This window comes from Manis javanica, chromosome 12 (assembly GCF_040802235.1).
Source record: "Manis javanica isolate MJ-LG chromosome 12, MJ_LKY, whole genome shotgun sequence".
Lineage (NCBI taxonomy): Eukaryota > Metazoa > Chordata > Mammalia > Pholidota > Manidae > Manis > Manis javanica.
Window position 1 is genome coordinate 30,609,667 of NC_133167.1, and position 27,080 is coordinate 30,636,746.

The window sequence follows — 27,080 nt, forward strand, 5'->3', positions numbered from 1 at the left end:
AGTTAATAATTAAGCACTTTGTCTTTGTCTCACACATATTTTTTAAATCCAATTCATAGTACAGTAACTCTGAAAAGTTGACAGAGGACAAATATTACCCCCTTTTACAGATGAAAAAGCTGAATTGCTAACAGACTGCCTATGCAAGACCACAGAGTGGGAGCTGAGCTGAACCATAGCTGGACCAGTTTTAGGCATCTGGCCTCTTGTATATATTATGCCCACCTGATCACAAACCTCCACAGTAAACCAAATTTGTATACTATGATTCCATAAAAGAAAAATGTCAAGCTTTTTCATTAATTGACCATTTCTGCCAAAAGTCAAATCCAGAGGCCACTTCTGTAAGGACTGAATTAGAGCTCAATATTCCTGTAACAACACCCAATATACAGAAGTTTCTAGTCTACACAGCGTTCTTCAGAAGAATAGTTTGAGTAGTCAACTACAATACAAAAGACTAAAATTTTCCAAAAATAGGAATTACAGTACAATTTATAATAAAACCATGAACTTGGGCTAGGATTTTACTTCAAATTTAAAATTCATTAGAAAAAAATAACTTCTAAACAAAATCTTTTTAAAGGATAAAGATGTTTATAAAGGATAAGGGCAAGTTACACATAAAAAAGGAAGAAAACATTCTTTTCAAATATTAAAAAGGTTTAAATATATGTAGTGTTTAGTTTTCAATGACACTACATGAAATGGTTTTCTATTATTACTTAGTTACATACTCACCCAAGTGTCCCTTTCCCTGACATTGGAGGACTGGGGGGTTTCTGACTTGGAGGTGTTGTACGCGGCAGCCCACCCATCTTCATATTCTGGGTACTCACCTAAAAAAATTTTGAGGAAAACTCAACTTGCAAGCAGTGAAACAAAGTGACACTTTTGGAAAATAATGTTATGCTACTTAACAAAGGGGGGGAAGGTTTAAATAGGAAAAAAAATTAGAGGCCATGCATTTCATACGCAATTTCTACTCTACTATTATTCTACAGTTGTACTCAAAGGACTCTTCCTAACATAAGATTTTTCAAATGATTATTTGCCATTAGGCCATCACACCAACAGATCACTGGTTAGATTATTTGATACTCTATTCAACTGAACTTAAATAGGGTAACTGTAAAAAAAAATTTAGTTTTAATAAAGGATAACTCAATCAGAAACAATAATGCCTTTAAGAATTCCTTGTTTTTCAGATAGTTAAGTGTATCATAAAAAACAAAATGTTTCCTTAATAAATTATGCAGCCATAGTCTTGATCCATTGTTAACTAGAGAATATAAAATAAAGCTAAATTGTATGAAACACAGAGAAAGCTTTATTTTAAATATCAGATCAGCCTATAATTCGATTTCTTTCATGTTCTCTTTAATCACCTACCCGAAAACTGCTAGAAGTTAAGGTATGTTCCCAAACGTCTGAACTAGAAAGTTAGGTCTGAGGTACCCAAATTCAGCTGTAAGCAGTACCCAGGCCACCGGCAATGTCCTAGTTCCAGTGGGAATTAAACCCACTCAGGCCCAAGATGAAGATTAATTCATGCATGGGAAAGATGGAACATAGTTCTAAATTAGACCTGGGGTGTGACTCCTTACTATTCTGTTCTCACTAAAATCCATGTGTAGGAAAATTGGGTAATCTGGGAACAATGGACACTACCAAACAAGTATGTCAGCACTTACACAGTAAGCCTTAAAACCTGGACATCCTAAGGATTCACAAATATAGTTTAAATGCAATCTCAAATTGTTTGAGATTACAAATTGATGAGTTAATGTTGCACCTGACCCAACTTTAAGCCCCTAATACTTTGGATTGCCAAGCACTTCAAAAAAAGATCTCAACTTTTCTAATAAGAGTATGTCTACAATATTCAAACTATACTTGCAAAATGAAATTTCAAGACATTACACCACTGAAATAAGAATACATTTTTATAACTAATTTCAAAATATAAATTATAAGAGAACTACTCATAATTGTATATAGAGTATCAAAGCTATCAAAATTAACTCTGGCTGAAATGGAATTTTTAAAAATCCTAAAAACTACTTGTCATCTGAATAGGCAATATAATATATCAAGAAACAAACTTTTCAAATGAATAGTCCAGTGAACAAGTTGTGTGTGATGTTAAAACAATCTTTAATGACAAATGATACCTCTGAAATGCCAATATTTTTAAAGCAATGCATTTATCTATAATCCTTTTGTTGTTGCTTTCAAACAATAAATAAAAAACAAACTCTTTATCAAGTAAGAATAAAGATTAACTTATCCTTGCTCTTCCCCTCATTAATAAGCAGAGGGTATGCTAATCATATCTTGAAATGAAAATGCCAGGAGCTTTTAAAAAATATCAATCCACATTTGGGGGAAATTTTAGGAATAATATGACAACCAGTGGCTTTTAAAACTTTAAATCTTAATTCATGATACCAGAAGATTTTTTAAAGTAGTAACCAAAGTCCTTTAAGCTCAACCTTAACATAAAACCCAAAGTTACTTTAAGTGATGAGGGAGAAGTAGGTGAACCAAACACTAAAACTACATCAGTTTGCTAGAAACAGGAAGGAAAAGGAACAGGGATAGAAAAAGACTGAAAGAGAATTTTATTCTATATATGGAATAGATAAAATACTTGAAAACAGCTCTCCAACTGTGATTTAAGGTTTTGGTATTAAGGTGTTTTGTTTAAATTGCAGTATCTCCTGTGTTTTAATCTACCCCCCAAAAATAACATAAAATAAATAATCCATAAATTGAAATCTGGTAGACACTTCTAAAAATAAAGCATGGTATGTTTTATGATCTGTAGAATTAGTTTGGTTAATGGGGCTTAGATGAATAACTTAAATCACTTAAGAAACTGAAGAGTCCCTGTAGAATGTCCAAAAAAGTACAATTTTATACTTTACTGACACTGTACCTTTATGTTAAACTGAAGAATTCTTTTACTTTCTTTGTCATTTTCCATGAAAAATGCCTCTATGCTAAGTAAAACAATGAATATGCTAAGCAGAATATAAATACTGTCATCTAATTTTAATAAACTGTATTTCAAATCTAAAATAATTTCATGATAAAGTATTTACTGGATAGCCAAAATGTTCCTAAAAACTACAAGGGAAGTTTATGGAGGGAAATGCTTCCATAAACATTTCATAGCAAGACACCAAGACTAAATTGTACGTGTAATGAAGAGAAACCTAACACGGGAGCAGGAACACACCATAAATTCAAGACAAAGAAAGCCACACTGCAGCCACCTCATAATAACATTTTTTTAAAACAAACTGCAAACGTAAGCAGAAATTATAATCTGGTGTAGTCAATGGTCCTGAATCACTAGTGGGAGGGCTCATTATACTTTTCAAAGTTTTATGTGCGAATGGAATCAAACTTCAGTGGCTGAATGCAACAATAACTCAACTATTTTTTTTATTTTTTTATTATAAAGTAGAAAGTCATCACTGAACTATACGTAAAGCAGGTATTAGGTCCAAGGAGGAATGGCCCATTTTTCCTACCAGAAAGCAGCCTTCAAAACAGAAGAAACATTTCATTTAGGTGTTGAAGATTAATGCATGGCCACAGCTCAAAATACTTTCCCACTGGCCTGTGACTATGGAATGCGGATAATACTGGAGGCAAGTGCAGTCCATGACCCAACAGTGATCTGACCTCCCAGGCTTTGGAGATCGCTACAACTAGCATCAACCATCAGGCCAATTTCTACAGTGCTCCTACCTTTCCTGCTCTCTCCTTTTGGCACATTTAATACTTCCTGGAACCTTGAAAAATAATAAAACATTCATTACAAATCTCAGTGCTTCCCAGTAACCTGTGAACTTCACTATTTTTTATAAAGCTGGCCAGCCCAGTTGCTCTAGTTCATGAAGAACACTGCCCTTGCTACAAAGGAATCTCCCATTGATGCGACCTGCTGTGATATAAGTGGCAAACCCATTCTAAAATGACACCTGTGGTATGTCCCTCACTTATCAACCACCTACCACTCACCAGAATACTAGGTACAAGGGTACAAGAATATGAAAAATAAAGGAGACAGTGGTGAACACAAAGGTCTATAAAATGATTTCCAAGCTTCAAAGAACTTAATTTTTAGAATAAATAAGACTCCCATGTTTCAAACAAAAAGGAATGTCTACATATTATATAGAAATTACAAAAAAAGAAATATCAATGAGGGAAGGAGTAATTATAGAAGGTTTCATACAGGAAAATCAGAGCTAAACTGTTAAGGTTTTGGTGGGTTTTTTTGTTTGTTTTTTAAGCAGGACTGAAATATCAAAAGTGAAGAGTAATAGGTATAGGTTGTATCTGGACGTTAAATAGTGAAGATGGGCAGAAACTATGGTCACGCACACCTTAAGGGTCTCCATTCATTGTCCTGTACTGTTAGTACCCCGTTAGTCTCATCCCATGCATAATTATTTGGCTTCTAGAGATCTATCATTCTCTTCAGAGGATATATGTCCCTACTTCAATTCTCAGGGGGCTAGCAGGAAAAGGACCAGGAGAATCTCTGAGAGACATCAAAGCTGAAATCAGAAATGCAAGTGTGAATTCATGAGAGGAAATTTTTAGTAAGACAGAAAGCTTAAGGTGCCAAGAGTCCTAAAATAATTCAATACAAAGATAAAGGAATGAGAGACTAGAAATAAGTGGGGAGAGAAAGCGGTAAAGGAAGGAGAAAAATTCAACACCCAAAAAACAAACAATCCAATTAAAAAGTGGGTGGAGGACCTGAACAGACATTTTTCCAAAGAAGACATACAGATGGAAAACAAACTCATGAAGAGGTGTTCCACATGATTAATCATCAGGGAAATACAAATTAAAACCACAATGAGATATCACCTCACACCAATCAGAGTGGCCACTATCTAAAAGACAAGATACTACTAGTGTTGACAAGGATGTGGAGAAAAGGGAACATTACCTACACTGTTGGTAGGAATGTCAATTGGTGCAGACACTGTGAAAAGCAGTATGGAAGTTCCTCTAAAACTAAACAGAAATACCATACGACCCAGTAATTCCACTTCTAGGAATTTACCTGAACAAAAATCCCTGGTTTGAAAAGATATACGCACCCCTATGTTTTCTGTCACATCATTTACAATAGCCAAGATATGGAACCAACTCAAGTGTCCACCAATACATGAAGAGATAAAGAAGATGGGGTGCATATACACAGTGGAATATTATTTAGTCATAAAAAGGAAAGAAATCCTTCCATTTGGACAACATGGATGGACCTAGAGGGTATTATGCTGGAGAAAGACAAATACCATGATTTTACTTATTTGTGGAATCTAAAATCAAAAGAAAACCAATGAACAAAACAGCAGCAGACTCAGCTCAGAGAAGCGACTGGTGGTTACCATTGGGGAGGAGGTTGGAGCAGGTGGGTGGGGAGAGGGAGAGGGATAAAGGGCACAAGAATTCTCAATCATAATATAAGTTAGTCACAGGATGGTAGTAGAATGTGGAGAATGTAGCCAATGATTCTGTAACATCTTCCTATGTTGACAGATAGTCACTACAATAAAGGAGGCAACTGCTGAATCACGGTGTTGCATATCTGAAACCAATATAGGATTGTATATCAACTATACTTCAATTAAAAAAAAAAAAAAGAAAGAAGAAAAAGAGGAATAAAGATGGGAAAATTTCTGCTTGATTTTTAAATAGTTTCTGACAACCAGTCTTTGCCAAAATAGCACTGGTGGCTAAAGAGTGGAACTAATAGGCAAAACAGACAGGTCTCCTAAAGGTTGTTGTTACTATGGAGTTTTTCTTAGTAAAAAAAAATGACTACAGGTGAACCATCAGCTGTACCTGAAAGCTAGAAATGTGGGGGACAATTTATCATCCTTTTGTAGGGAATAACAAACACTTAAAAATTGCACTCAAGCAAAAACTTTAGCCCATTTTTTACACAGGGTCAAGGACCTTCAAGATCCCAAGCAAAATTTTCAAGTGCTATGCTCTTAACATTTTAGTTGTAGAAAAATCAACCCCTCCTCATTAATTATTTAGAATTTGCCAGCACAGTGTTCAACTGAAATAAATTAACTACATGTGGATAAAATGAAAGTTCCTGTGGTCAGGATTCTCACCTGGTCCTGGTCGGCTAGCTCACTACACACGTGTGGACAATATGTTGCTACTGACTCTAAAGAGCTCTGCCCAGTGCTCTGGACAACATGGTGGCAGGGCTGCAAGGCTGCAGGACAGCAAAGGCTGGAGTGGTGGCAGCACTGAAGACAGAGGCCCAGAGGATGGCTGTGCGGGCAGAGAGGCCCAGAGGCAGACCGGTTTACTGCGTGAAGACTCACTCTGAGTGGATGGGATTCTAGTGACTGACCTGCCACCATGGGAATGAAGTTGGGTATAAACACTTTCACTCCAAGAAAGTTCTACTGTCATTTCTTTGGTCACACTGAATCCATAGTGAACTTGCTGGGTGCTGAAGCCCATTGGCAAGACACTACATTAACAGTCAGAAGTCTTTACTATTTTTAACGAAACTAATATAGTTACTTAAAAAGTATTTCAGCTTAGCTTCATGAGTGACTTTAGTGCTTTCAATAGAAAAATCCATTTCAAACACATCAGTAGTAAGGTCTTCAAACTCTCTTTACTATTAAAATAAAGAGTGGAGAAAGGATATACCAGTTCAAGGCACATTTCACTTTTATATGGCCGCAGGTACATATTAAAACACTTCTAATCTGGCCTTCTGTCCACTGGCTTTTTATGCCTTTTGTTGTAAAAAATCACATTGTCATCAATGGTCTTAAACTCTACAACTTGTTCTCCTCAATCAACTGAAGAAAAAAAACACCCAATTTCAGATGGAAATAACCACTAAGCACCACCAGAACATGCTCTATAAAATGTTTAAAAAATTCAATTTTTAAGCATGGGGGTCTCTTGAGTCAAATCCCACTGTCTGATCCAAAAGTATGATCTTTGTGTAGAGTCTACCCGAAAGGCATCAAAAGCCTGACAACAATGGGAGCAGAAACAGAGGAAAAGCTGAGGAGGAAATCAAAGTAGCAAATAACCCTGTCAAACACCATAGGATGTGTATAGGCTGTGTCTGGATGTGGAATAGTGAGGATGGGCAGAAGCTGTAGTCAAGCACCTTGGGGCCTCCACCCACTCTCCACTATTTTCCCCTTTAGTCCCATCCCAAGCATAATTCTTCGGCTTCAGGACACTCGATATAATCCACAGGTCTCCAAGAAGCACAGCTGGAAAACCACTGGACAGGTTTAATATCTGCAGTCCCTTCCAACTTCAGCATTTTTTCCTTTAATTCCATTTTACCTTAATATATTCATTCATTCCATTAATGACTCTTTCAATACCACTAATTTTTTTTACCAGCATATAGAGTAATGATTTGTTACATGCGGAATATTTTTTCACTCCACTTTGTTTTGGTTCACCCAAAATTATTAACTCTGTGCTTCAAATTTATAGAGAAGACAGACATATTCACAAAGAGGGATAGAAAGAAAGACCATTGGCTCATTCTAGCTTCTAGAATGAATTCAGGGTACTTATCTCACCCTGTCAACTCCAGAAATGGTAGAAACACCTATACAGAGCCACAGTACTCAGCAGTGGAGCTTTCTGATGCAAAGAGCAAAGATGTTAAGAAAATCTTCTCCAAGTATGATACTTCCTTGTTAGATACTTTCTTTCCAGAAGCCTCTCCTTCCCACTCATTTCAGCCCATCTCTCAGACGGAACAGATCCTGAACCCAGGAAGATTCTTGTCTTTCACCAAGAAGGAATCATAGAAGGGTTTGGAAGAAATGAGCTTGAGGATAGTAGCTTAGGCAAGCTGTTCTAAACTTTAAGGGGAAAGAATTTGTGCATTTCTGCTTTTCCTTCAGTTAATCTCTGTGCACTTCTGTCCCTTTGGAGGTTAACACTCCAACAGCCAAAGTGTGAACATAAACTTTAGAGGGAAAGATCCAGAGTAGTCACACATCACTGTGGGTCCAGTTCTACCTGTTTCATTCAAAAGGAATCGCCTCACAATTCCACGTCCTCACCAAGACTAAGGGCTGGGAGCCAAAATGGTAATCAGTAAAACAAGGAGTGTATTTGCCTGGGCCCCTCTACTCACATGTCTCTAGCATGATCGGTTGAAATTTCTGGGGCCATGGTTAGTAACTAATTAATGATTCAGATCTCAGTCATCTTGCCTTCTAGTTATCACTTTCTATACTGAAGATAAGACAAACAACAGGTATTAGAAAGAGTATGTATCTGAAATTATAAAATTCAGCTAAGGAACAAAAGAACAAAAAGGAAATGCCTCTTCACTTACATGAAAATAATTTTATTAACATTCTATTTATAGACTTCTTTAATATATTTGAATGTCTTTTACCATTAATCCTCCACAATACCAAATTGTTACTGAAACAAATAAAAGAAAATGTTTCTCTAACTGTAACTAGTACTTTGTTAAACACTATCATAACTTTTGATATTTTGCATGTAACACTCGGCCTATAAAACTTGAAGTATGTATTTTTATATATTTTATATATAATACAGCAACTTAAAAAAGACTATCTTTGTTTTTTGCAAAATACATGATACTGCAACTTAAAAAAAAAACCCATAACACTGAAAATTTTCTGCTTCTCAGTTTCTTTACATTGATTAAGAGTCAAGAGATGATGACACACTGGCCACAGGTATATAATAAAGCACACCATTTATAGAATAAAGAAGCTATTACACAGGGGGAGGGTTAAATGAAGCACACTAGTTGGCCCTCCAGTCAATAACAAAATTTCTGTATTTTACAGAAATCCAGCTTACTTCCTAATTACATTTTATGATATGATAACTTACATTTCAGCTTCATAAAATATACTAACATTGCAAAATAACAATGCACTCAACAAATATTTAATAAGCACCTAACATGTGTCTGACATGGTTCTAGGCACACAAGATAGGGCAGTGAACAGACAAAAATATCTGCCCTTATTAAACATGAAGACACACCACAAAATTACTCTACAAAAATGTCTTAAATAAAAAGAGGCATTATATGTTGGCTTTAAGAGGCCAAGTGCCAAGTGTCTCTTCACTCCCCATATGTAATATTCTACATAAGAACAAAGAATGGAAATCCAGCCCTGGAATCTCTTACCTTAAATCTAAGCAACCACTTAATGCATAAATGGAGCAAATAAAAAAAGTAAGGAAAAAAAGCATTGAAAGGTTAGTTGGAACTTCAGGATGTGAAGAGAAAGGGAAAAAAACAAAAAACAAGTTAAGCATTCAGCATTAAAAAATAATGTTTCAGTAGGTCAAGAAAGAGTGGTTAAAGCAGAATGTGTCATGAACAGAAGGTTTTCTTGATGAAATTATATGACACTGTTTTATTTAAAAACTTTATTAAAGATTTCTTTAAATTAGTGACCCCAAACACTAGAAGTTCAAACAATGAAAGGGACTAGAGAGTCCTCAAAGAGTAACATTTTACTTGAATTAAATAAGAATGGGGGTGGGGGAGAAGGAATCATCTTTTTATTATATAAGAGGGCTAGCACAAATATGATGTTTTATATTCAAAGTGCCTTTTTAATTAGATTCTAATAGTTTCCATTAGCAGTTGTTAGCCTTGCATGAATCTCAAAAATTTTTCCGTTAGAATAAATTTCAGTTGTTAATTATCCATACTATTTTAAAACTGCTGTAATTAGTAATCTAAATACGTACAGGTGCCAAAATTCTACGGAAAAAATATTTTTTTTAAAGTTTACATTGTACATTTTAGTTTGCCTAAATCTACATTAAATTTACATTTAATTGATTTGTAGCCATACTAATGTATTTTTTAATTTAAATTTGCTTATCTAGATGTAAATTAACTGCATGAACTGTATGGTTTTACTTATGAGCATGTATATATTTATTCAAATTTGATTAAGTCATTGTCTTTCAAATCACTGAAGAGATGCAAACTTTAAATCACTTAATGCTTAGCCAAACCCTGAATAGTTTAAGTACAAACAGCAATTTAAATGAAATTTATATGCTCCTCAGTCCTGATCATGGTAGTTTATATGTAAAGCAGGTACTCAAATACATTTTGAAAGACAGCCAATATACGTAATGGCTATATACTCAAAAGCAGTGGAATCTCATGTTACTTTTACCTATGCTATTCTCATGCAAAATGTTAAGGTAAAATTATTTTAGAAAAATTCAAAGTACATGTTTATGTATGTTCTTTGTGAAAACTAATGCCAGAAGCTTGCTGATGAATTTTTGATATGGTGAATACTTTAACAACATACTGAATAATTTTTTAATCAGTCACACTAAGTCATTAAAAGATTAGTAAGATTACACCACACTGATTTGCCAGATATATATAAAGGTATTATCATAACTGATTTAAGTAAATATAATTTATTGAAAGATAACTGTTTAAAACTTGAGAACATAGCACTAAGCAGCAGCAGGAAGGATAAAATAGTTATAGTAGTAAGGAATCTTGAGTCCCACAACTGGGCCAAGACTCAGTCCTCTAGGAAAAGAAAGGTAACAGTTTCATTTCCTGAAGTTAGTTCCACTGTAGGCTATTGTTTTAGAAAGCTCACTAAAAATTATACTTACCTTTACTCCATGTCCAATATCATCTAGAATTGTATAGTCAATAGGTTTTCTAATATAACGAACTGGTCGTTCAAGGTTGGCTGGAGCAATAATCTTATGTGTCCTTGAAGTGTTTTTATTAGTAGTCAAAATACCAATTTCTCTTCTCGCAACTTTCTCTTTATGAATATCAACAGTCTGCAAAATATAAGCATAGTGCAAAGAATGTATAGCTCTAATATCCAGACCTCAAAAGAGGGTAATTTCTCCACAAACACAGGTAATTAATACAGCATTTTCCAGACGGCAGGTTGCAATTTAGCAGGATTGAGCAATTATTTTAAATGAAATAGAACAGAAGTATCAGATTGTATAGACAACATAAGGTAAGTATTTCTTCTTGAAACATTTATTATATAAAGATACACATGAATTGTGTTTTGGATGCAAGGTAAAATGTGTTTTTTACTGTGAGTTGCAGTCAAAAAATTCATTAGAATTGTTCACATCTCTTACTACCATTCCTAGGTCAAGAAGCAATTAATAAACACTTTTACTAATTCCCCCCCAGGCCCACCTCAATTTCCTCCCTTTCTTAAAGAAGAAACAGGTCATAACAGAAATGAAAAAAAAAAAAAAAGATAGCCATCACATTATTAGATACTGCTTACAAAACTGAAAGCTGATTATTTAACCCTCTAAACTACTTGATAAGAGGGAAACTTAAATTCAAAGCCTCCTATTTCAACCAAGAGATCTTAAAAGCAACAAAATCTATAAGCTTCAGAACTAATAAATATCTAAATGAAGCATAAAATTAAAGACTGGGATGGTAGTAACCTTATCATTTTAAATATTTCTTTTTAAAAACAAAAACAATCTTTGAATTTTTTCAGTGTACATTAGGTAAATTACAAAATCTGCTTCCCTTTTTAAGTGCTTGGGAGAGTTATCAAAGAAAAAAGAATTCTGCATATTAGTGATAATATTGGAATTTACCTACTTTAACTTCAGAAAAATGAAAATCAAATTCACATTTAATGAAATTAAGTTCACATTTTAATGAATCATCCTAAATCATTAAAAATACAGGCTAGGAAGATTTCATACTTATCATGTATGCTTCAAAATAAAAACCAAACTATGGCTCTTGTTTTTTATATAACTGGTATTAGTCCCATCAGTAAAAGAAAAACTCCTCTTGGGACAGTTTCTGTTCTGCTCAGTTTTTAGAAATGTAATTATGTTATTTAGAAAATGAAATAAGAATGCAAACCCAACCAACCATAATAGAATTCTAAGGTATGGCAAATGGAAACTTCAATTTCAAGTTATAATGCTAGAAATATTAATTAATCTCTATAGAGAAGGAAAAGGGGAAGCAACTTTCTACTTATTATTTGTACTAATATAAGTTACCGTTTATAAAAAGTACATATTTTTAACTGGAAAAACAAGGCTTTTTTATAAAAGCATTAAAACAACTGATTATATCTGGGGGCCAGGGGCACTTATTATTCACATGTTCTCTTTATATAAACACAAACACACAACGCAAATCCACAGACTCTTACAGTAAAGACAAAAGGAAGACCAATACAGTAAAGAAAAACATAACAAAACCATAAGCCTAAATGATGGATAGTTGCTCTAACAGGGCAAAAAATTGAGCCCTTAGGCTTTCTGGGAGAGAAGGCAAAGTAGATAAACATAATGAGTTACAAGGAAATATACCCCTCCATTAGGAAAGTGACAATTTTCAAGCACTAAAGTCTAAAAGCAAATGGTTGAAGAAATTATGAGGAGAAAAATGTCCTATGTTCCTTCTTATACTAAACTCTTGGTAAAACTGAAGGCATGTCTTAAAACATAATCCTTAACAGCACATGTCTATGTAAAGTTAAAATAATTTGGTTTGGCTATAATGTTTCTAGTTGTCTAAATGAATGCAGGGTTTCTCAATAGTGACACTACTAACATTTTGGGGCAGAGACTTCTTGGCTGTGGGGGCTGTCCTGAGCACCAAAGGACATGGAGAAGCAGCCTAGTAGATACCTATAGAACTCCCTACCCCCTCTATCACCAGGTATGACAACCAAAAATGTATGACATTGCCAAATATCTCCTTGGGGATAGAACTACCCTGGTTGAGAACCTTGATCTAGAGAAACAACTAAGTTACTTTTCCCTTACATTATTCAATCTCAAATATCAATTGTTTACAAAATGTTTACAAGACCTGACTCAAATAGGCATAATGTCTCTGGTGACTGCCTAAGTATAGACATTTGATGTCATTAACTTTTAAAAAGTATCTACAATAATAAAAGTAATATATGGTTAAGAAAAACAAAAAGTAAAATCTGTATGTCATCCCTCTACCACACTGGGTTGACCTGTAGGAATTCCTGTGCAGAATGAAATATGCTTTCAGAAATTAGGTATGGTTTTGTTTAAGAGTCTGAATAACAACAATGGAGAACAAAAAAATCTATTCCATAAATAAGAAGCAGAAAATTTGATTCAGAAGTTTCTGAAGTTTTCAGCAAACACCTATTTCAAAATTATCAAAGATTCTCTATTTCAAAATACGGAAAATATAACCATATTCAAATTAAACAAAATAATGTAATGAACATTCCCCTTCCCACAATATATCAAACATCCAGCTTCAACATTCATCAACTCACAGCCAACAGTCTGTTTTAAAATAACTTCTGTAAAGCCCCTATAATGTTGTTTGTAAATAAAAAAACATGGCTACTATGTTTCCTTAAATCAAATTCAGAGCTTCTGCTATTGCCTCTGCCTTCATAATAAACTTTGACATTCTAATGATTAGATGAATTAACTTAAATTTTGAAAGTACAAGTTCAACAGTGATACTTAGAATTTTAATAGTAAAAAAAGTATTTCAACTTTCTCTTGGATTTCTAAAGTTACTAATTTTACAACAATAAATGTACTCTTATTTAGAAGTGGCCTCAATTAACAGAACTCATCTGTGGCAAGTAAAATATGTGTTCAGCTAGCAAAGAAGACCAAAAGTAATGCAAGTACACTGCTACTGATACTATTACTGCTTGCTACCTGTTAACCAAAAAACACATAGAGTAGTATCACTGCAGCTGTACAGGGCTTAAACATCTATTCTTATTAATAGATCCTTATTAATTTGTTTCTCAAATCAATTTTATTAATTTAACTCTGTTATTGCCAACCTCACATGCTGCAGGCTCCCACAATGACACTTCAGCCATGCAGTGCCAAACCCAGGATACCAACTCTAGAGTACTTTCTTTGGCTCTAAGACAGTCATACTGACTCCCAGAGCTCTTTTGCTAGCCTGAACCCCACTCCCACATCTCCATCATGGACCCAAGAACATGCTCAGGAAAGTTTGAAGATTTAAAATTTCAGTTATCTTTTTAAGTAATATGCTTCCAAAGAATTGAAACTGGTTTTAAAACCAGCAACAAAGCTAGAGATGCAATTTCTTTTGAGATTACCATCCTTAAAATATCTAATGTAACCCATCTTGAGAATATATCCTATTTCTTACAGATACATTGAGTGTGGTATATATTAGTAAACTACTTAATACTATATTGTCTGTTTAATGCAAAAAAGTATCTGATAGCAAATATTCATAATCAGTTCTGTCTTGTTTTTCAAAATATTTGACATTTAAAGGATGGGTTATTTACTGTGTTTTGCTGAAATATTACTTGGTAGAGTCAAGGAATTCCCATCCTCAGATTCAAATTCAGAATCATTTGGGAAAGAATTCAGATAGAGAGTTGAGGTCAGTAGAGTTCAGATAGAGAGTTGAGGTCAGTAGAGCACAGATTAAAGTGAACACAGAAACAGCAGAACAGAAAGAGAAAAAAGCAAACATAAACCGTTTTTAAGAAAGTCAGAAGAATAAGGAATTCATGATGAAGATAGCTCAGAAATCATTTAATCAGTCTTTTCATTTCAGAGAGAAAACTCAAGTTCAAAGTCAAAGGTCACAAGTCAGCAGGAGAGCCAAAGAAAAACCTAGATCCCTCCCTCTGTCCTCCCAGTCCTACTCAGTATTCATTCCACTAAAGTGGAGAAAAGAGCCAGTACCAGGAGGCTGGAAAGCAACAAGGTTCTTGTCCAGGAGACAGAAGAAATATACTGATAAGGGAAGAAATTAAACACGTCAGATAGCTAATATCTACTGGTCCTGACCCCTCTACCAAACAAACCTTACAACTCCTGACACCTACTACCCTTCCAATAAACACGTGATCTTGTCCTTGACCTGACCAAATGTCCATTTCTTTGCTTCTTCAACCCAATCTTCTCTCCCAACTCTCTGAGCACAGTATTTTTGCCCAAATTGCAAGTTTGGTCACGTCTTAAGAACCTTCTGCCTCACTCTAATAACCATATAACTTTTAATAAATATCAAAATCACAGAGAAGATAATCATTCCATAAAAAGAATCAAAAAACAACCTAATATTAACTGTGTATTTTTCCAGATCATCCATGTAAGTAAACTCACATAATAAAGGCTGCCAGCATTACAGATTGCCTGTGGTTATAAGCAAAATAAGAAAACAGCATGGTCTCACTTGCGAAATATGATTGATTGAAGATTCCATCCTTCGTAGCTGGGATGCCTGGATATCCAGCATCTGGAGGACATTGTTCGCCAAGGTATTTATCAGATAGGCAACACTTGCTAAGGACTGGGTGGTGTAGGCTTTGGTTTCTTCTAGGGCTCGCTGCTTATCTGCTGACTAGGAGGAAAAGAAACAATCATTAATTTAAAGATAACCCATTCTATCAATTTAATCTGCAAAAGTACTCACCAAAACCAGTGTGTTGTTGAAGCAACACATACTAGTAAAAAATGTTCTAAAAACTAACTCCCGGTATCATGTAAAACTAAAACTAAACTATTGCCTGAATTCACTAATATTTTCATGTTGACTAGTTAACATTTTGTACAGATGCAAACAAAATCTTAAAACCATTATTTTAAAAATGAGATCTAATGGATATTTTGAGCAATGACAGCAAGTATATAGCTTCTCCAAGTCACTGTTTAGAAAGGTAGCATTAATTTGAATGTATAAATTCTGGTGTACTTTTTCTACTGTCCTGAATTCCTCCTTTTCTTCCACTCCACCATGTGAAATGTGTTATAAATAATGTGTGATTAAAGTAATAACATTGATAAAATAAGGACAAATAAAAATGGTGACAATCATAAATAATGATACATTAATATAAAAATAACAAAAGGACTTTTCTTCCTAAACATTTTTAGTGTTTTAACACAATGGGATATAAATTGCCCAGTACTATAAACTCTACTTCAAAAACAGAGCACACAGTGAGAAGTGGTTAACTATTGCTTTCCAAGGTCACAGAGCAAAGCACTGGTAAAAATGCATATTCTGGGCTGTTAACTACTAAACACCATCTACTTGCCCTGGTACTGTGAAAGTACACAAGCCAGTGAACCAGAAACTTTTTATCTTAATGTCAGCTCTACTGTTTACTACAACATATCAACTTGAACAAGTCACAGTTGCTCAATTTCCTCAACTGTAAAGCAAAGGAGAGAAACGTCTGTATCAAACATTCTAAGTAGTTGCAAACATCAAATAAAAATGTAAAACCAGTTTCTAAAACTACAAATCGTTATATGTAACAACTGTTATTATCCCTTTGACTGATCATTCACTGTTCAAAGTCCACTTTGTCTCTTCAAAGTCTTCTCTCCCACACAGCAGTATAGAACCTAGAATAAACAGCCCTAGATATGTTTTTCCAGGGGGAGCAAAGTTCTTTAGAAGCAGCAGCAATTAACATAATCATCAAATTATACCATTCTAACTTGGAGAGAATCCTGTATTAGCTTTTTATTTTTTCTGCTCTATTCTTATACTAATCCTTAGTAGACTGTTTCATCAATGCTTGAATTAATGGAATTGAAACCAAATGTGGTTGAAGATAGTTTTAAAAGACAACATATAGACTGACTTCCAGATTCTGACTGTGCATGTAATGAGCTTGGAAGTCACAACTCCATCCTTATAAGTAAAAAGGTGAGCACACTGCAAAAAAAAAAATTAAATTTTCTTGAAATCACATTAGAAGGCAGTAAGTCAGTAACACTTTTAAGACATTACTCTAAATCAGAGTATTTGTTATAGACACAATCCAATATTAAAAGTTAGATAATTTGTTTAGTATGCATCAAAAGATCAAGGGAATGGATATTTGGATAGGTGTAATTATTTCCAATGTGTCCTTTTTTATATTGACAGTATTTGATTTTTTTTGAGAAATATTAGCATTGATCCCTTCATGCTATGCCTTTATTCCTATTATATGTGAAATCGCATGGCTAGTTGTTGCTACATCAAAAATGTGAGAGCCCCATCTACCTCAGAGAGCTTCATGAATATCTACTTTTTCCATAGAAGACTAAGGACCATGTAATGTAAAATGTATGAAGAAAATCTAAATGCAGAAGCTGTATGAGGTTGACTTACAACACTGATGTACATCACCACAAAGCAGGTGTTCAGGGCACAATTCTTCTACGTTGAAGTTGGAGAAAAATTCTGAATTTTTTGTTATACCAATTCCTCTTTAAGGAAAAAAACCTGGCAGCCCATTAAAATCCTGTTGTATCTTCATAACAGCAATAGTTAGAAGTCATGAATGACAGTTGATATGGTTGAAACAAAGAAATATTCATAGACAGAGAAAAGTATAGCTAACTTTTCTCTAAAAGGATCTAAGTTCATTGTACATCAACATTTCTTAAATGATTAGCCTCAGTCTTGAAAACTGTAGAAATCGCAACTTTCAAATCACTGTATCAGAAAAACAAGAATGTGGGGATTGGGGGGAGATGGCAGAATAGAGAGACCCTGAACCCACCTATACACCAAATCTACACCTACATACAGAGCATTTCACCCTGAAGAACAGAGACTGAGGTGAACCCTTTCTTTATGACAAGGAACAGAAAGATTACATTAAAAAAACCCAAATGGCAGGAGAGACAGAGACCACAGGAACCCCACCCGCAACACAGTGGACCAGCAGAGGGAAGGGGGAGGGGTATCACTGTGGGAGCCTGGCTGGACTCCTTGCCCTGAGACACAGTAAAGAGCCTTGCAGTTTAAGTACAAATGGACCATCAGTGAAAGAACCCAAGTTTCAAAACATTTGCTGCTTGGCAAAGAAACCAGTGGAGTTAATCTGGGATCAGAGGCGGCAGCCAGCACCATACTTCTGCTTTCCTTCCACACATCTTAGTGTAGCCAAGAGCAGGATTGAGACCCACAGACCAATCTTGGTCTGGGAGGCCCCCCTAAGTCCCCTACCAATATCCAGGCATGCCTGCAAGAGATCCAGCAGTCCCACCTCGCTGCCCACTGACATCCCCCAACCCAGCCCCCATCAGTGGGATTAGAAAGTTGCCTGGCCCACAGGGAGGGTAGACGAACTACAGGCTGGTGCTGCCAAAGCAACTTCCCAGAGCAGCTCAGAGGATGTATCACCGCTAGGGAACACACATGCGGGAGAACTCAGCCAGCAGGAACCAGTGGGCACCATCACAGAAAACTCCCAAGAGAAGCCTAGAGCACACAGGGTCTGCAGGGAAATGTGCAGGCACAGGCACATGAGACCTCACCCAGGATGCCAGAAGGACCTGGAAAGGGACAATGCGGGGATTCCCTGGAGCAGCCCAGAGCACTGAGGTGTGGGGGGAACTTGCAAGGGGCCTGACACCAGCTGCCGATGAGACTGGGCAGGAGCCAATGGGAGAATTCCCCCAGAGCATGCACAGGCCCATGGGAGAGGAGGCACAGCTGGCACCACCCTGGGGCATTACCTGGCATGCACCTCCAACCTCCCACTAGACAACTACCCTACTTCCATAAGCACAGAACCCAGAGGTTTTCACCCAGGAGCCTATCCAATGGATCCCCAAGACTGTGTCCCTGGGACCATACCCTGCGAACACCAAAACCAATAAAAGCCTGTCTCATGCTCACTTGGCTTCCAGCTTGCCAAAACTATGAAGCACAGGTAGTCTACACAGGAGACCCTCCTATGCAAGGCCAATCCTTCAAGACTGGGAGTGCAAGCCCTTTCACCTAATTCATAGAATCAAGCACATAAAGTCATAGAAAATGAAAGCAGATTTTAATGAAGAGATAGAAAGTCTAAAAAACAACCAATCAGAGATGAATAATTCACTAGATGAAATAAAAAATACACTGGAGGGAATGAACAGCACACTAGAAGACAGAAAACAGATCAGTAACTTGGAAGATAAGAGTATTGGAAAGCATTCTAGGTGAACAGAAGGGTAAGAGAACTCTGGGACAAAATCAAATGTCCTAACATCCACATTATACAAGTCTCAGAAGGAGAAGAGAGAAAGGATCAGAAAAAGTAAAGAGATAATAGCTGAAAACTATCCTAACATGTGGAAGGAAACAGTCTACCAGGTCCAGAGATTTCCAAACAAGATGAATCCAAGGAGGTCCTCACCAAGACACAACATAATTAAATGCCAAAGTTCTGGTACAAAGGAAGAATCTTAAAAGCAGCAAGAGAAAAGCAATGAAATACATGTTAGGGAAATCCTGTAAGGTAATCAGCTGATTTTTCTGCAGAAATGCTAAAGACCAGAAGGGAATGGCATGATATACTCAAAGTGCTGAATGGGGGGGGAGGGGGGGGGGTCTCCAACCAAGAATACTCTACCCAGAAAAGTTATCATTCAGAATTGAAGGAAAGATAAAGAGCTTCACATATAAACATAAAAAAGTTCACCTCTACTAAACCAACCTTATAGGAAATGTTAAAGCAACTTCTTTAAGAGGAACAGAAAAGACCCTAACTAGAAGCAAGAAATTTAAGAAAATTTCTACTGGTAAAGCAAACATACAGCAGAAGTAGAAGATCAATTGCTTAAAAGCTCCTATTAAGGTTGGAAGGACATAAGTAGCAAAAGCAATTATGTCTAAAAATTAAGAGAATCAGTAACATAGAGCAAAAGAAGATTATACATAAAATGTGGAAGGGGGAGTAATCATTGTAGTGTTTTTAAAAAGCATTCAAATGCAAATGACCATCAGCTTAGTACAGATTGTTATATGCACACGATGTGTCATAATAACTCCATGACAACCACAAAACAAAAACTTTATTAATGGATACACAAAAAAGAAAGAACAGGGAATGCAACCATAACACTAAAGGGTAAGTTATAACAAGAGAGGGCAAGAGAGGAAGAAAGGATCGGAGAACGACAAAGCAACCAGGAAACATTTAACAAAATGGCAATTAAGTACATACATATCAATAATTACTTAAATGTAAATGGACTAAATGTTCCAATCAAAAGACACAGGATAACTGAATGGATAAAAAAACAAGGCCCATCTATTTGCTGCCTACAAGAGACTAATTTCAGACCAAAAGACATACGCAGACTGAAACTAAAGGGGTAGAAAAAGATATTTCATGTAAATAGGGACAAAAATAAACCCTTAAGTTGAAATACTTATATCATACAAAATAGACTTCAAAACAAAGAAAACAACAAAGAACATTACATAATGCTCAAGGAATAAGTTCAGCAAGAAGACAACAGTTGTAAACATCTATGCACCCAAGGTTGGAGCACTTAAATATAAACACCAAATACTAACAGATGTAAAAGGAGAAACTGACAGCAACACAATAATAGTAGTGGACTTTAACACTTCACTTACATCAATGGATAGGTCATCCAAACAGAAAAAGGAAACAGGGGCACTGAATGACATTATTAGACCAGATGGACTTACCAGATATATATAGAATATTCCACCAAAAAGCAAGAGAATACACATTTTCCTCAAGTGCAGGAGACAGTCCCCAAAAAAGATCACATATTAGGACACAAAACAAGTCTCAACAAATTTAACATTGTAATTGTACCAAGTACCTTTTCAGACCACAATGGTATGAAACTAGAAATCAATTATGTGAAGAAAGAATGGCAAAAACACAAACATGTGGAGGCTAAAGAACATGCTTCTAAATAATCAGTGGATCAAGGAACAGATCAAAGAGGAAATCAAACAACACATGAAGACAAATAAAAACAGAAACAACAGTTCAAAATATGTGGGATGCAGCAAGAGCAGTTCTAAGAGGGAAGTTTATTACCAATACAGGCCTAACTCAATAAACAAGAACAATCCCAAATGAAACACTCTAACCTTATAACTAAAGTAAGTAGAAAAAAAGAACAAACAAAGCCCAAAGTTAGTAGACATCAATAAAGGAGGGACATCAATAAAGATGAGAGCAGAAATAAAATAGAGAATACGAAAAACATGGGAAAAAATATCAATGAAACAAAGAAGTGGTTGTGGAAATAAAATACACACTTAGCCAGAATTACCAAGAAAAAGAAAGATAGACCACAAGCAAAATCAGAAATAAAAAGAAGTTATAACTGACAACACAGAAATTCAAAGAATTGCAAGAGAATTCTATGAAAAATTATATGCAACATATCAGACAACCTAGAAGAAATGGACAAATTCTATAAACATACTAGTAATGAAACTGAAGTGGTAATCAGAAATCCACAATACAAAAAAGTCCAGAACCAGGGGGCTTCACAGCTGAATGCTGCCAAACATTTAAAGAGCTAGTAAGTATCCTTCTAAAGTGTTCCCAAAAAATGGCAGAGGAAGGAATTTCCAAACTCATTCTACAAGGCTGACATTACTCTAATACCAAAACCAAAGACACTACAAAAAAAGAAAATTACAGATAATTATTCCTGATGAACACAGATGCAAAAATAATCAACAAAATGATAGCAAACCGATTTCAAAAATACATCCAATGGATCCTTCATCATGACCAAGTGGGATTTATTCCAGGGATGCAAGGATGGTACAATAGCCTCAAATCAATCAGTGTGATATATACCACATGAACAAATGGAGGGAATGAAAACCATATGATTATGTCAATAGATACGGAAAAAGCAATTCAAAATTCAACATCCATTCATGATAAAACCCTCAACAAAGTGGGTATAGAAGGTACATACTTCAACATAATAAGGGCCACATATGACAAACCCACAGCGAACATTATACTCAATGGGAAAAGCTAAACGATTTTCCTCTAAGATCAGGAACAAGACAAGGATGTTCACTCACCACATTTATTCAACACTGTACTGGCATTCCTAGCCACAACAATCACACAAGAAAAAAGAAATAAAAGGGATCTAAATTAGGAAGGAAGAAATAAAACTGTCACTATTTACACATGACATGATACTACATATAAAAAACCCTAATGATTCCACCAAAAAACTATTAAAATGAATAAATGGTTAATAGTTGAAGGATAGAAAATTAATATACAGAAATCTGTTGCATTTCTATATACCATTAACAAACTAGCAGAAAAAGAAATCAGGAAAACAATTCCATTTACAAATTCAATAAAAGAGTAACATACCAAGGAATGGAAGTGAAAGACCTACACTCTGAATACTATAAGACATTACTTAAAGATACTGAAGATGACAAAAATAAATGGGAAACTATCCCATGCTCAAGTATAGGAAGAGTGAATATTGTCAAAATGGCCATCCTATCCAAAACAATCTACAAAGTCAATGTAATCCCTATCAAAATACCAATGGCATTTCACTGAACTACAGCAAATAATACTAAAATTTGTATGGAACCCCAAGATACCCTGAATAGCCAAAGGAATCTTGGGAAAGAATTACAAAGCTGGAGGTATTATGCTCCCTGACTTCAAGGTATACTATAAAGTGATAGTAATCAAAATAGTATGGTACTGGCACAAGAACAGACCCATAGATAAATGGAACAGACAGAATGCCCCAAAATAAACCCACACATATATGGTCAATTAATATATGATAAAGGAGCCATGAATATACAATGTGGAAAAGATAGTCTCTTCAATAAATGGTGTTGTGAAAATTGGACAGATACATGCAAGAGAATGAAACTGGATTACTGTCTAGCAAAATACAAAAGACCTAAATATAAGAAATGAAATAATAAAACTCTTAGAAGAAAACATAGGTAAAAATCTCTTTCACATAGCATAGTAATTTTTTTTCTGACTATGTATCCCCAGGAAAGGGGAATAAAAGCAAAAATAAAGAAGTGGGACTATATCAAATAAAAAAGCTTCTGCACAGCAAAGGAAAGCATCCACAAAGCAAGAAGGATATATGAGGAACTCATACAACTCAATATCAGAAAAGCAAAAGACTGTATTACAGAATGGGTAGAGGATCCAAATGGACATTTTTGCAAAGACATACAGATGGCCAACAGACACATGTAAAGGTGCTCCACATTATTAATCATCAGGCAAATGCAAATCAAAACCGCAATGGGGGGGAGGATTAAAGACGGTGGCATGAGAAGTGAGACAGAGGCTTCCTCCTAAAACCACATATAATATGAAAATATAATACAACTAACCCTGAGAGAGCAACAGGAAAGAGGACTAGGCCAGACTGCATACACCTGGAGAAAAGAGCAGACCTCAGGGAACAGGGCAACATACCAAAGCTGTGGCCCCGCAGGACCCAATCCCTTCCCCCAACCCAGATCACTGGTGGGAGGAAGAGAAACTGAGCAGGGAGGGAGTGGAAGCCTGGGACTGCTGAATACCTAGCTCTGGAGATCTGCTCAGGGAAGCATAAACCTACATTTCATGATGCTTTCATCATACTCTTGTGATTACGGGTTGGAAAGCTGGGACAGGTGGATTCCTGAGGAGACTGGGATTCTAGCTGTGTGTGGAAAGCAGGCATCCATATCCAGCTGCTCTGGGACAAAAGCTTATACCTGTGTGCTCAGCCCACTGATTCAGGCAGTGGAGACAGGCATAGCAGCCAGGAAGCAGAAAACAATACAAAAAAGTCCAGGACCAGAGGGCTTCACAGCTGAATGCTGCCAAATATTTAAAGAGCTAGTAAGTATCCTAAAGAGTTCCAAAAAAATGGCAGAGGAAAGAATTTCCAAACTCATTCTACAAGGCTGACATTACTCTAATACCAAAACCAGAGACACTACAGAAAAAGAAAATTACAGATCAGTATTCCTGATGAATACTGCAACTCAGGCAGCAATACCACTCCCCTAAAACCCCCGACATTGCTTCAGAGGCTGAGCAGCTCCAGAGAGTAGAGCTTCTGGACACTAGATGGCGACATAGAAATATGAAATGCCAAAGGAACCTGGTCCAGAGTAAAATTATTAATACAACTCCCGAGAAAGATTTAAATGACGCAGACCTTGTGACTCTTCCTGAAAGGGAGGTCAAATAAAAATCATTAACATGCTAATGGAGGTACAGAAAGATATTCAAGAACTCAGGAATGAATTCAGGTCAGAGATCTAGTCATTGAAGAACACATTGGAGGGTATTAAAAGCAGGTTGGATATGGTGGAGGAGACGATAAATCAAATAGAAACCAGAGAAGAGGAATACAAAGAAGCTGAGGCACAGAGAGAAAAAAGGATCTCCAAAAATGAAAGAATATTGAGAGAACTGTGTGACCAATCCAAACGGAACAACATTCGCATTATAGGGATACCAGAAGAAAAAGAGAGAGAAAGGGATAGAAAATGTCTTTGAGGAGGTAATTGCTGAAAACTTCCCCAAGCTGGAGAAGGAGATAGTCTCTCAGGCCATGGAGATCCACAGATCTCCCAACACAAGCGACTCAAGGAAGACAACACCAAGACATGTAGTAATTAAAATGGGAAAGATCAAGGATAAAGAAATACTATTAAAAAGCAGCCACAGAGAAAAATACGATCACATACAAAGGAAAGCCCATCAGGCTAACATCAGACTTCTCAGCAGAAACCTTATAGGACAGAAGGGAGTGGCATGATGTATTTAATGCAATGAAGCAGAAGGGCAAGATTTCATGGTGCTTTCATCATACTCTTGTGATTACGGGTTGGAAAGCACCAAGATTACTTTATTCGGCAAGATTATCATTTAAATTTTAAGGAGGGATTAAACAATATCCAGATAAGCAAAAGCTGAGAGAATTTACCTCCCACAAACTATCTCTACAGTCTATTTTGGAGGGACTGCTATAGATGGAAGTGTTCCTAAGGTTTAATAGCTGTCACGAGAGGTAATAAAACCACAGTAAAGAAAGTAGAACTGCTAATTACTAAGCAAATGCAAAATTAATTATCCCCAAAGTCAATCAAGGGATAGACAAAGAGTATAGAATATGATACCTAATATATAAAGAATGGAGGAGGAAGAAAAAGGAGGAGAAAAAGAAAAGAACCTTTAGACTGTGTTTGTAAAAGTATATTAAGTGAGCTAAGTTGGACTCTTAGATAGTAAGGAAGTTAACCTTGAACCTTTGGTAACAACAAATCTAAAGCCTGCATGGCAATAAGTACATACCTATCGATACTCACCATAAATGTAAATGGACTTAACGCACCAATCAAAAGACACAGAGTCATAAATGGATTAAAAAACAAGTCCCATCTATATGCTGCCTACAAGAGACTCACTTTAAACCCAAAGACAGACACAGACTAAATGTGAAGGGATGGAAAAAGATATTTCATGCAACTAATAGAGAGAAAAAAGCAGGAGTTGCAGTACTTGTATGAGACAAAATAAGACTTCAAAACAAAGAAAGTCACAAGAAACAAAGAAGGACATTACATAATTATAGAGGGGTCAATCCAACAAGAAGATGTAACCTTTATAAATATCTATGCTCCCAACACAGAAGCAACTACATATGTTAAACAAATACTAACTGAATTAAAAGGGGAAATAGAATGCAATGCATTCATTCTAGGAGACTTCAACACTCCACTCACTCTGAAGGACAGATCAATCAGACAGAAGATACGTAAGGAGACAGAGGCACTGAACAACACATTAGAACACATGGGCCTAACAGACATCTACAGAACTCTACACCCAAACGCAGCAGAATACACATTCTGCTCAAGTGCACATGGAACATTTTCAAGAATAGATCATATACTAGGCTACAAAAAGAGCCTCAGTAAATTCAAAAAGACTGAAATTGTACCAACCAGTTTCTCAGATCACAAAAGTCTGAAATTAGAAATAAATTATGCAAATAAAATGAAAAATCCCACAAACACATGAAGGCTTCAAAACATGCTCCTAAATAACCAATGGATCAATGACAAAATAAAAACAGAGATCAAGCAATATATGGAGACAAATGACAACAATAATTCAACACCACAAAATCTGTGGGATGCAGCTAAGGCCGTGCTAAGAGGAAAGTATATGGCAATACAGGCCTGCCTCAGGAAAGAAGAATCCCATATAAGCAGCCTAAACTCACAATTAATGAAACTAGAAAAAGAAGAACAAATGAGCCCAAAGTCAGCAGAAGGAAGGTCATAATAAAGATTAAAGCAGACATAAATAAAATAGAGAAGAATAAAACAATGGAAAGAATCAATGAAAGCAGAAGCGGTTATTTGAGAAAATAAACAAAATAGATAAAACCCTAGCAAGACTTATTAAGAAAAAAAGAGAGTCTAAATACATACACAGAATCAGAAATGAGAAAGGAAAAATCACAAATGGACACCACAGAAATAAAAAGAATTATGAGAGAATACTATGAAAAATTATATGGTAACAACCAGACAACCTAGAAAAATGGACAACTTTCTAGAAAAATACAACCTTTCAAGGCTGACCCAGGAAGAAACAGAAAACTAGCAAAGAAATTGAATTGGTAATCAAAAAACTACCTAAAAACAAAACTCCTGGACAAGATGGTTTCACTGCTGAATTTTATCAGACATTTAGTGAAGACCTAATACCCAATCTCCCTAAAGATTTCCAAAAAGTAGAACAGGAGGGAATACTCCCAAACTCATTCTATGAAGCCAACATCACCCTAATACCAAAACCAGGCAAAGACCCCCACCAAAAAAGAAAACTACAGACCAATATCCCTGATGAACAATATCCCTGATGAACTGATGCAAAAATACTCAACAAAATATTAGCAAACCGAATTCAAAAATACATCAAGAGGATCATACACCATGACCAAGTGGGATTCATCCCAGGGATGCAAGGATGGTACAACATTCGAAAATCCATCAACATCATCCACCACATCAACAAAAAGGACAAAAACCACATGATCATCTCCATAGATGCTGAAAAAGCATTCGACAAAATTCAACATCCATTCATGATAAAAACTCTCAACAAAATGGGTATAGAGGGCAAGTACCTCAATATAATAAAGGCCATCTATGACAA

The 27,080-nt window shown here is 35.8% G+C and overlaps 1 protein-coding gene across 30 annotated transcripts in view; it reads right to left on the reverse strand.

Moving 5' to 3' along the window:
- The window catches only part of ABI2 (abl interactor 2), a 92,203-nt gene that overhangs the window by 37,813 nt on the left and 27,310 nt on the right, over positions 1 to 27,080 (reverse strand). For 16 of the 30 annotated variants that reach the window (XM_017671124.3, XM_073218316.1, XM_037009226.2 and 13 more), the window contains exons 2-4: positions 15,293 to 15,460; positions 10,708 to 10,884; positions 742 to 839 (exon numbers count right to left, since the gene is read on the reverse strand). In XM_017671124.3, the coding sequence (XP_017526613.1) occupies positions 742 to 839; positions 10,708 to 10,884; positions 15,293 to 15,460 (443 nt within the window). Of the gene's footprint in view, positions 1 to 741; positions 840 to 9,232; positions 9,251 to 10,707; positions 10,885 to 15,292; positions 15,461 to 27,080 lie in introns of all 30 variants that reach the window. The other 14 variants (XM_037009230.2, XM_037009223.2, XM_017671119.3 and 11 more) reach the window with 1 other exon arrangement.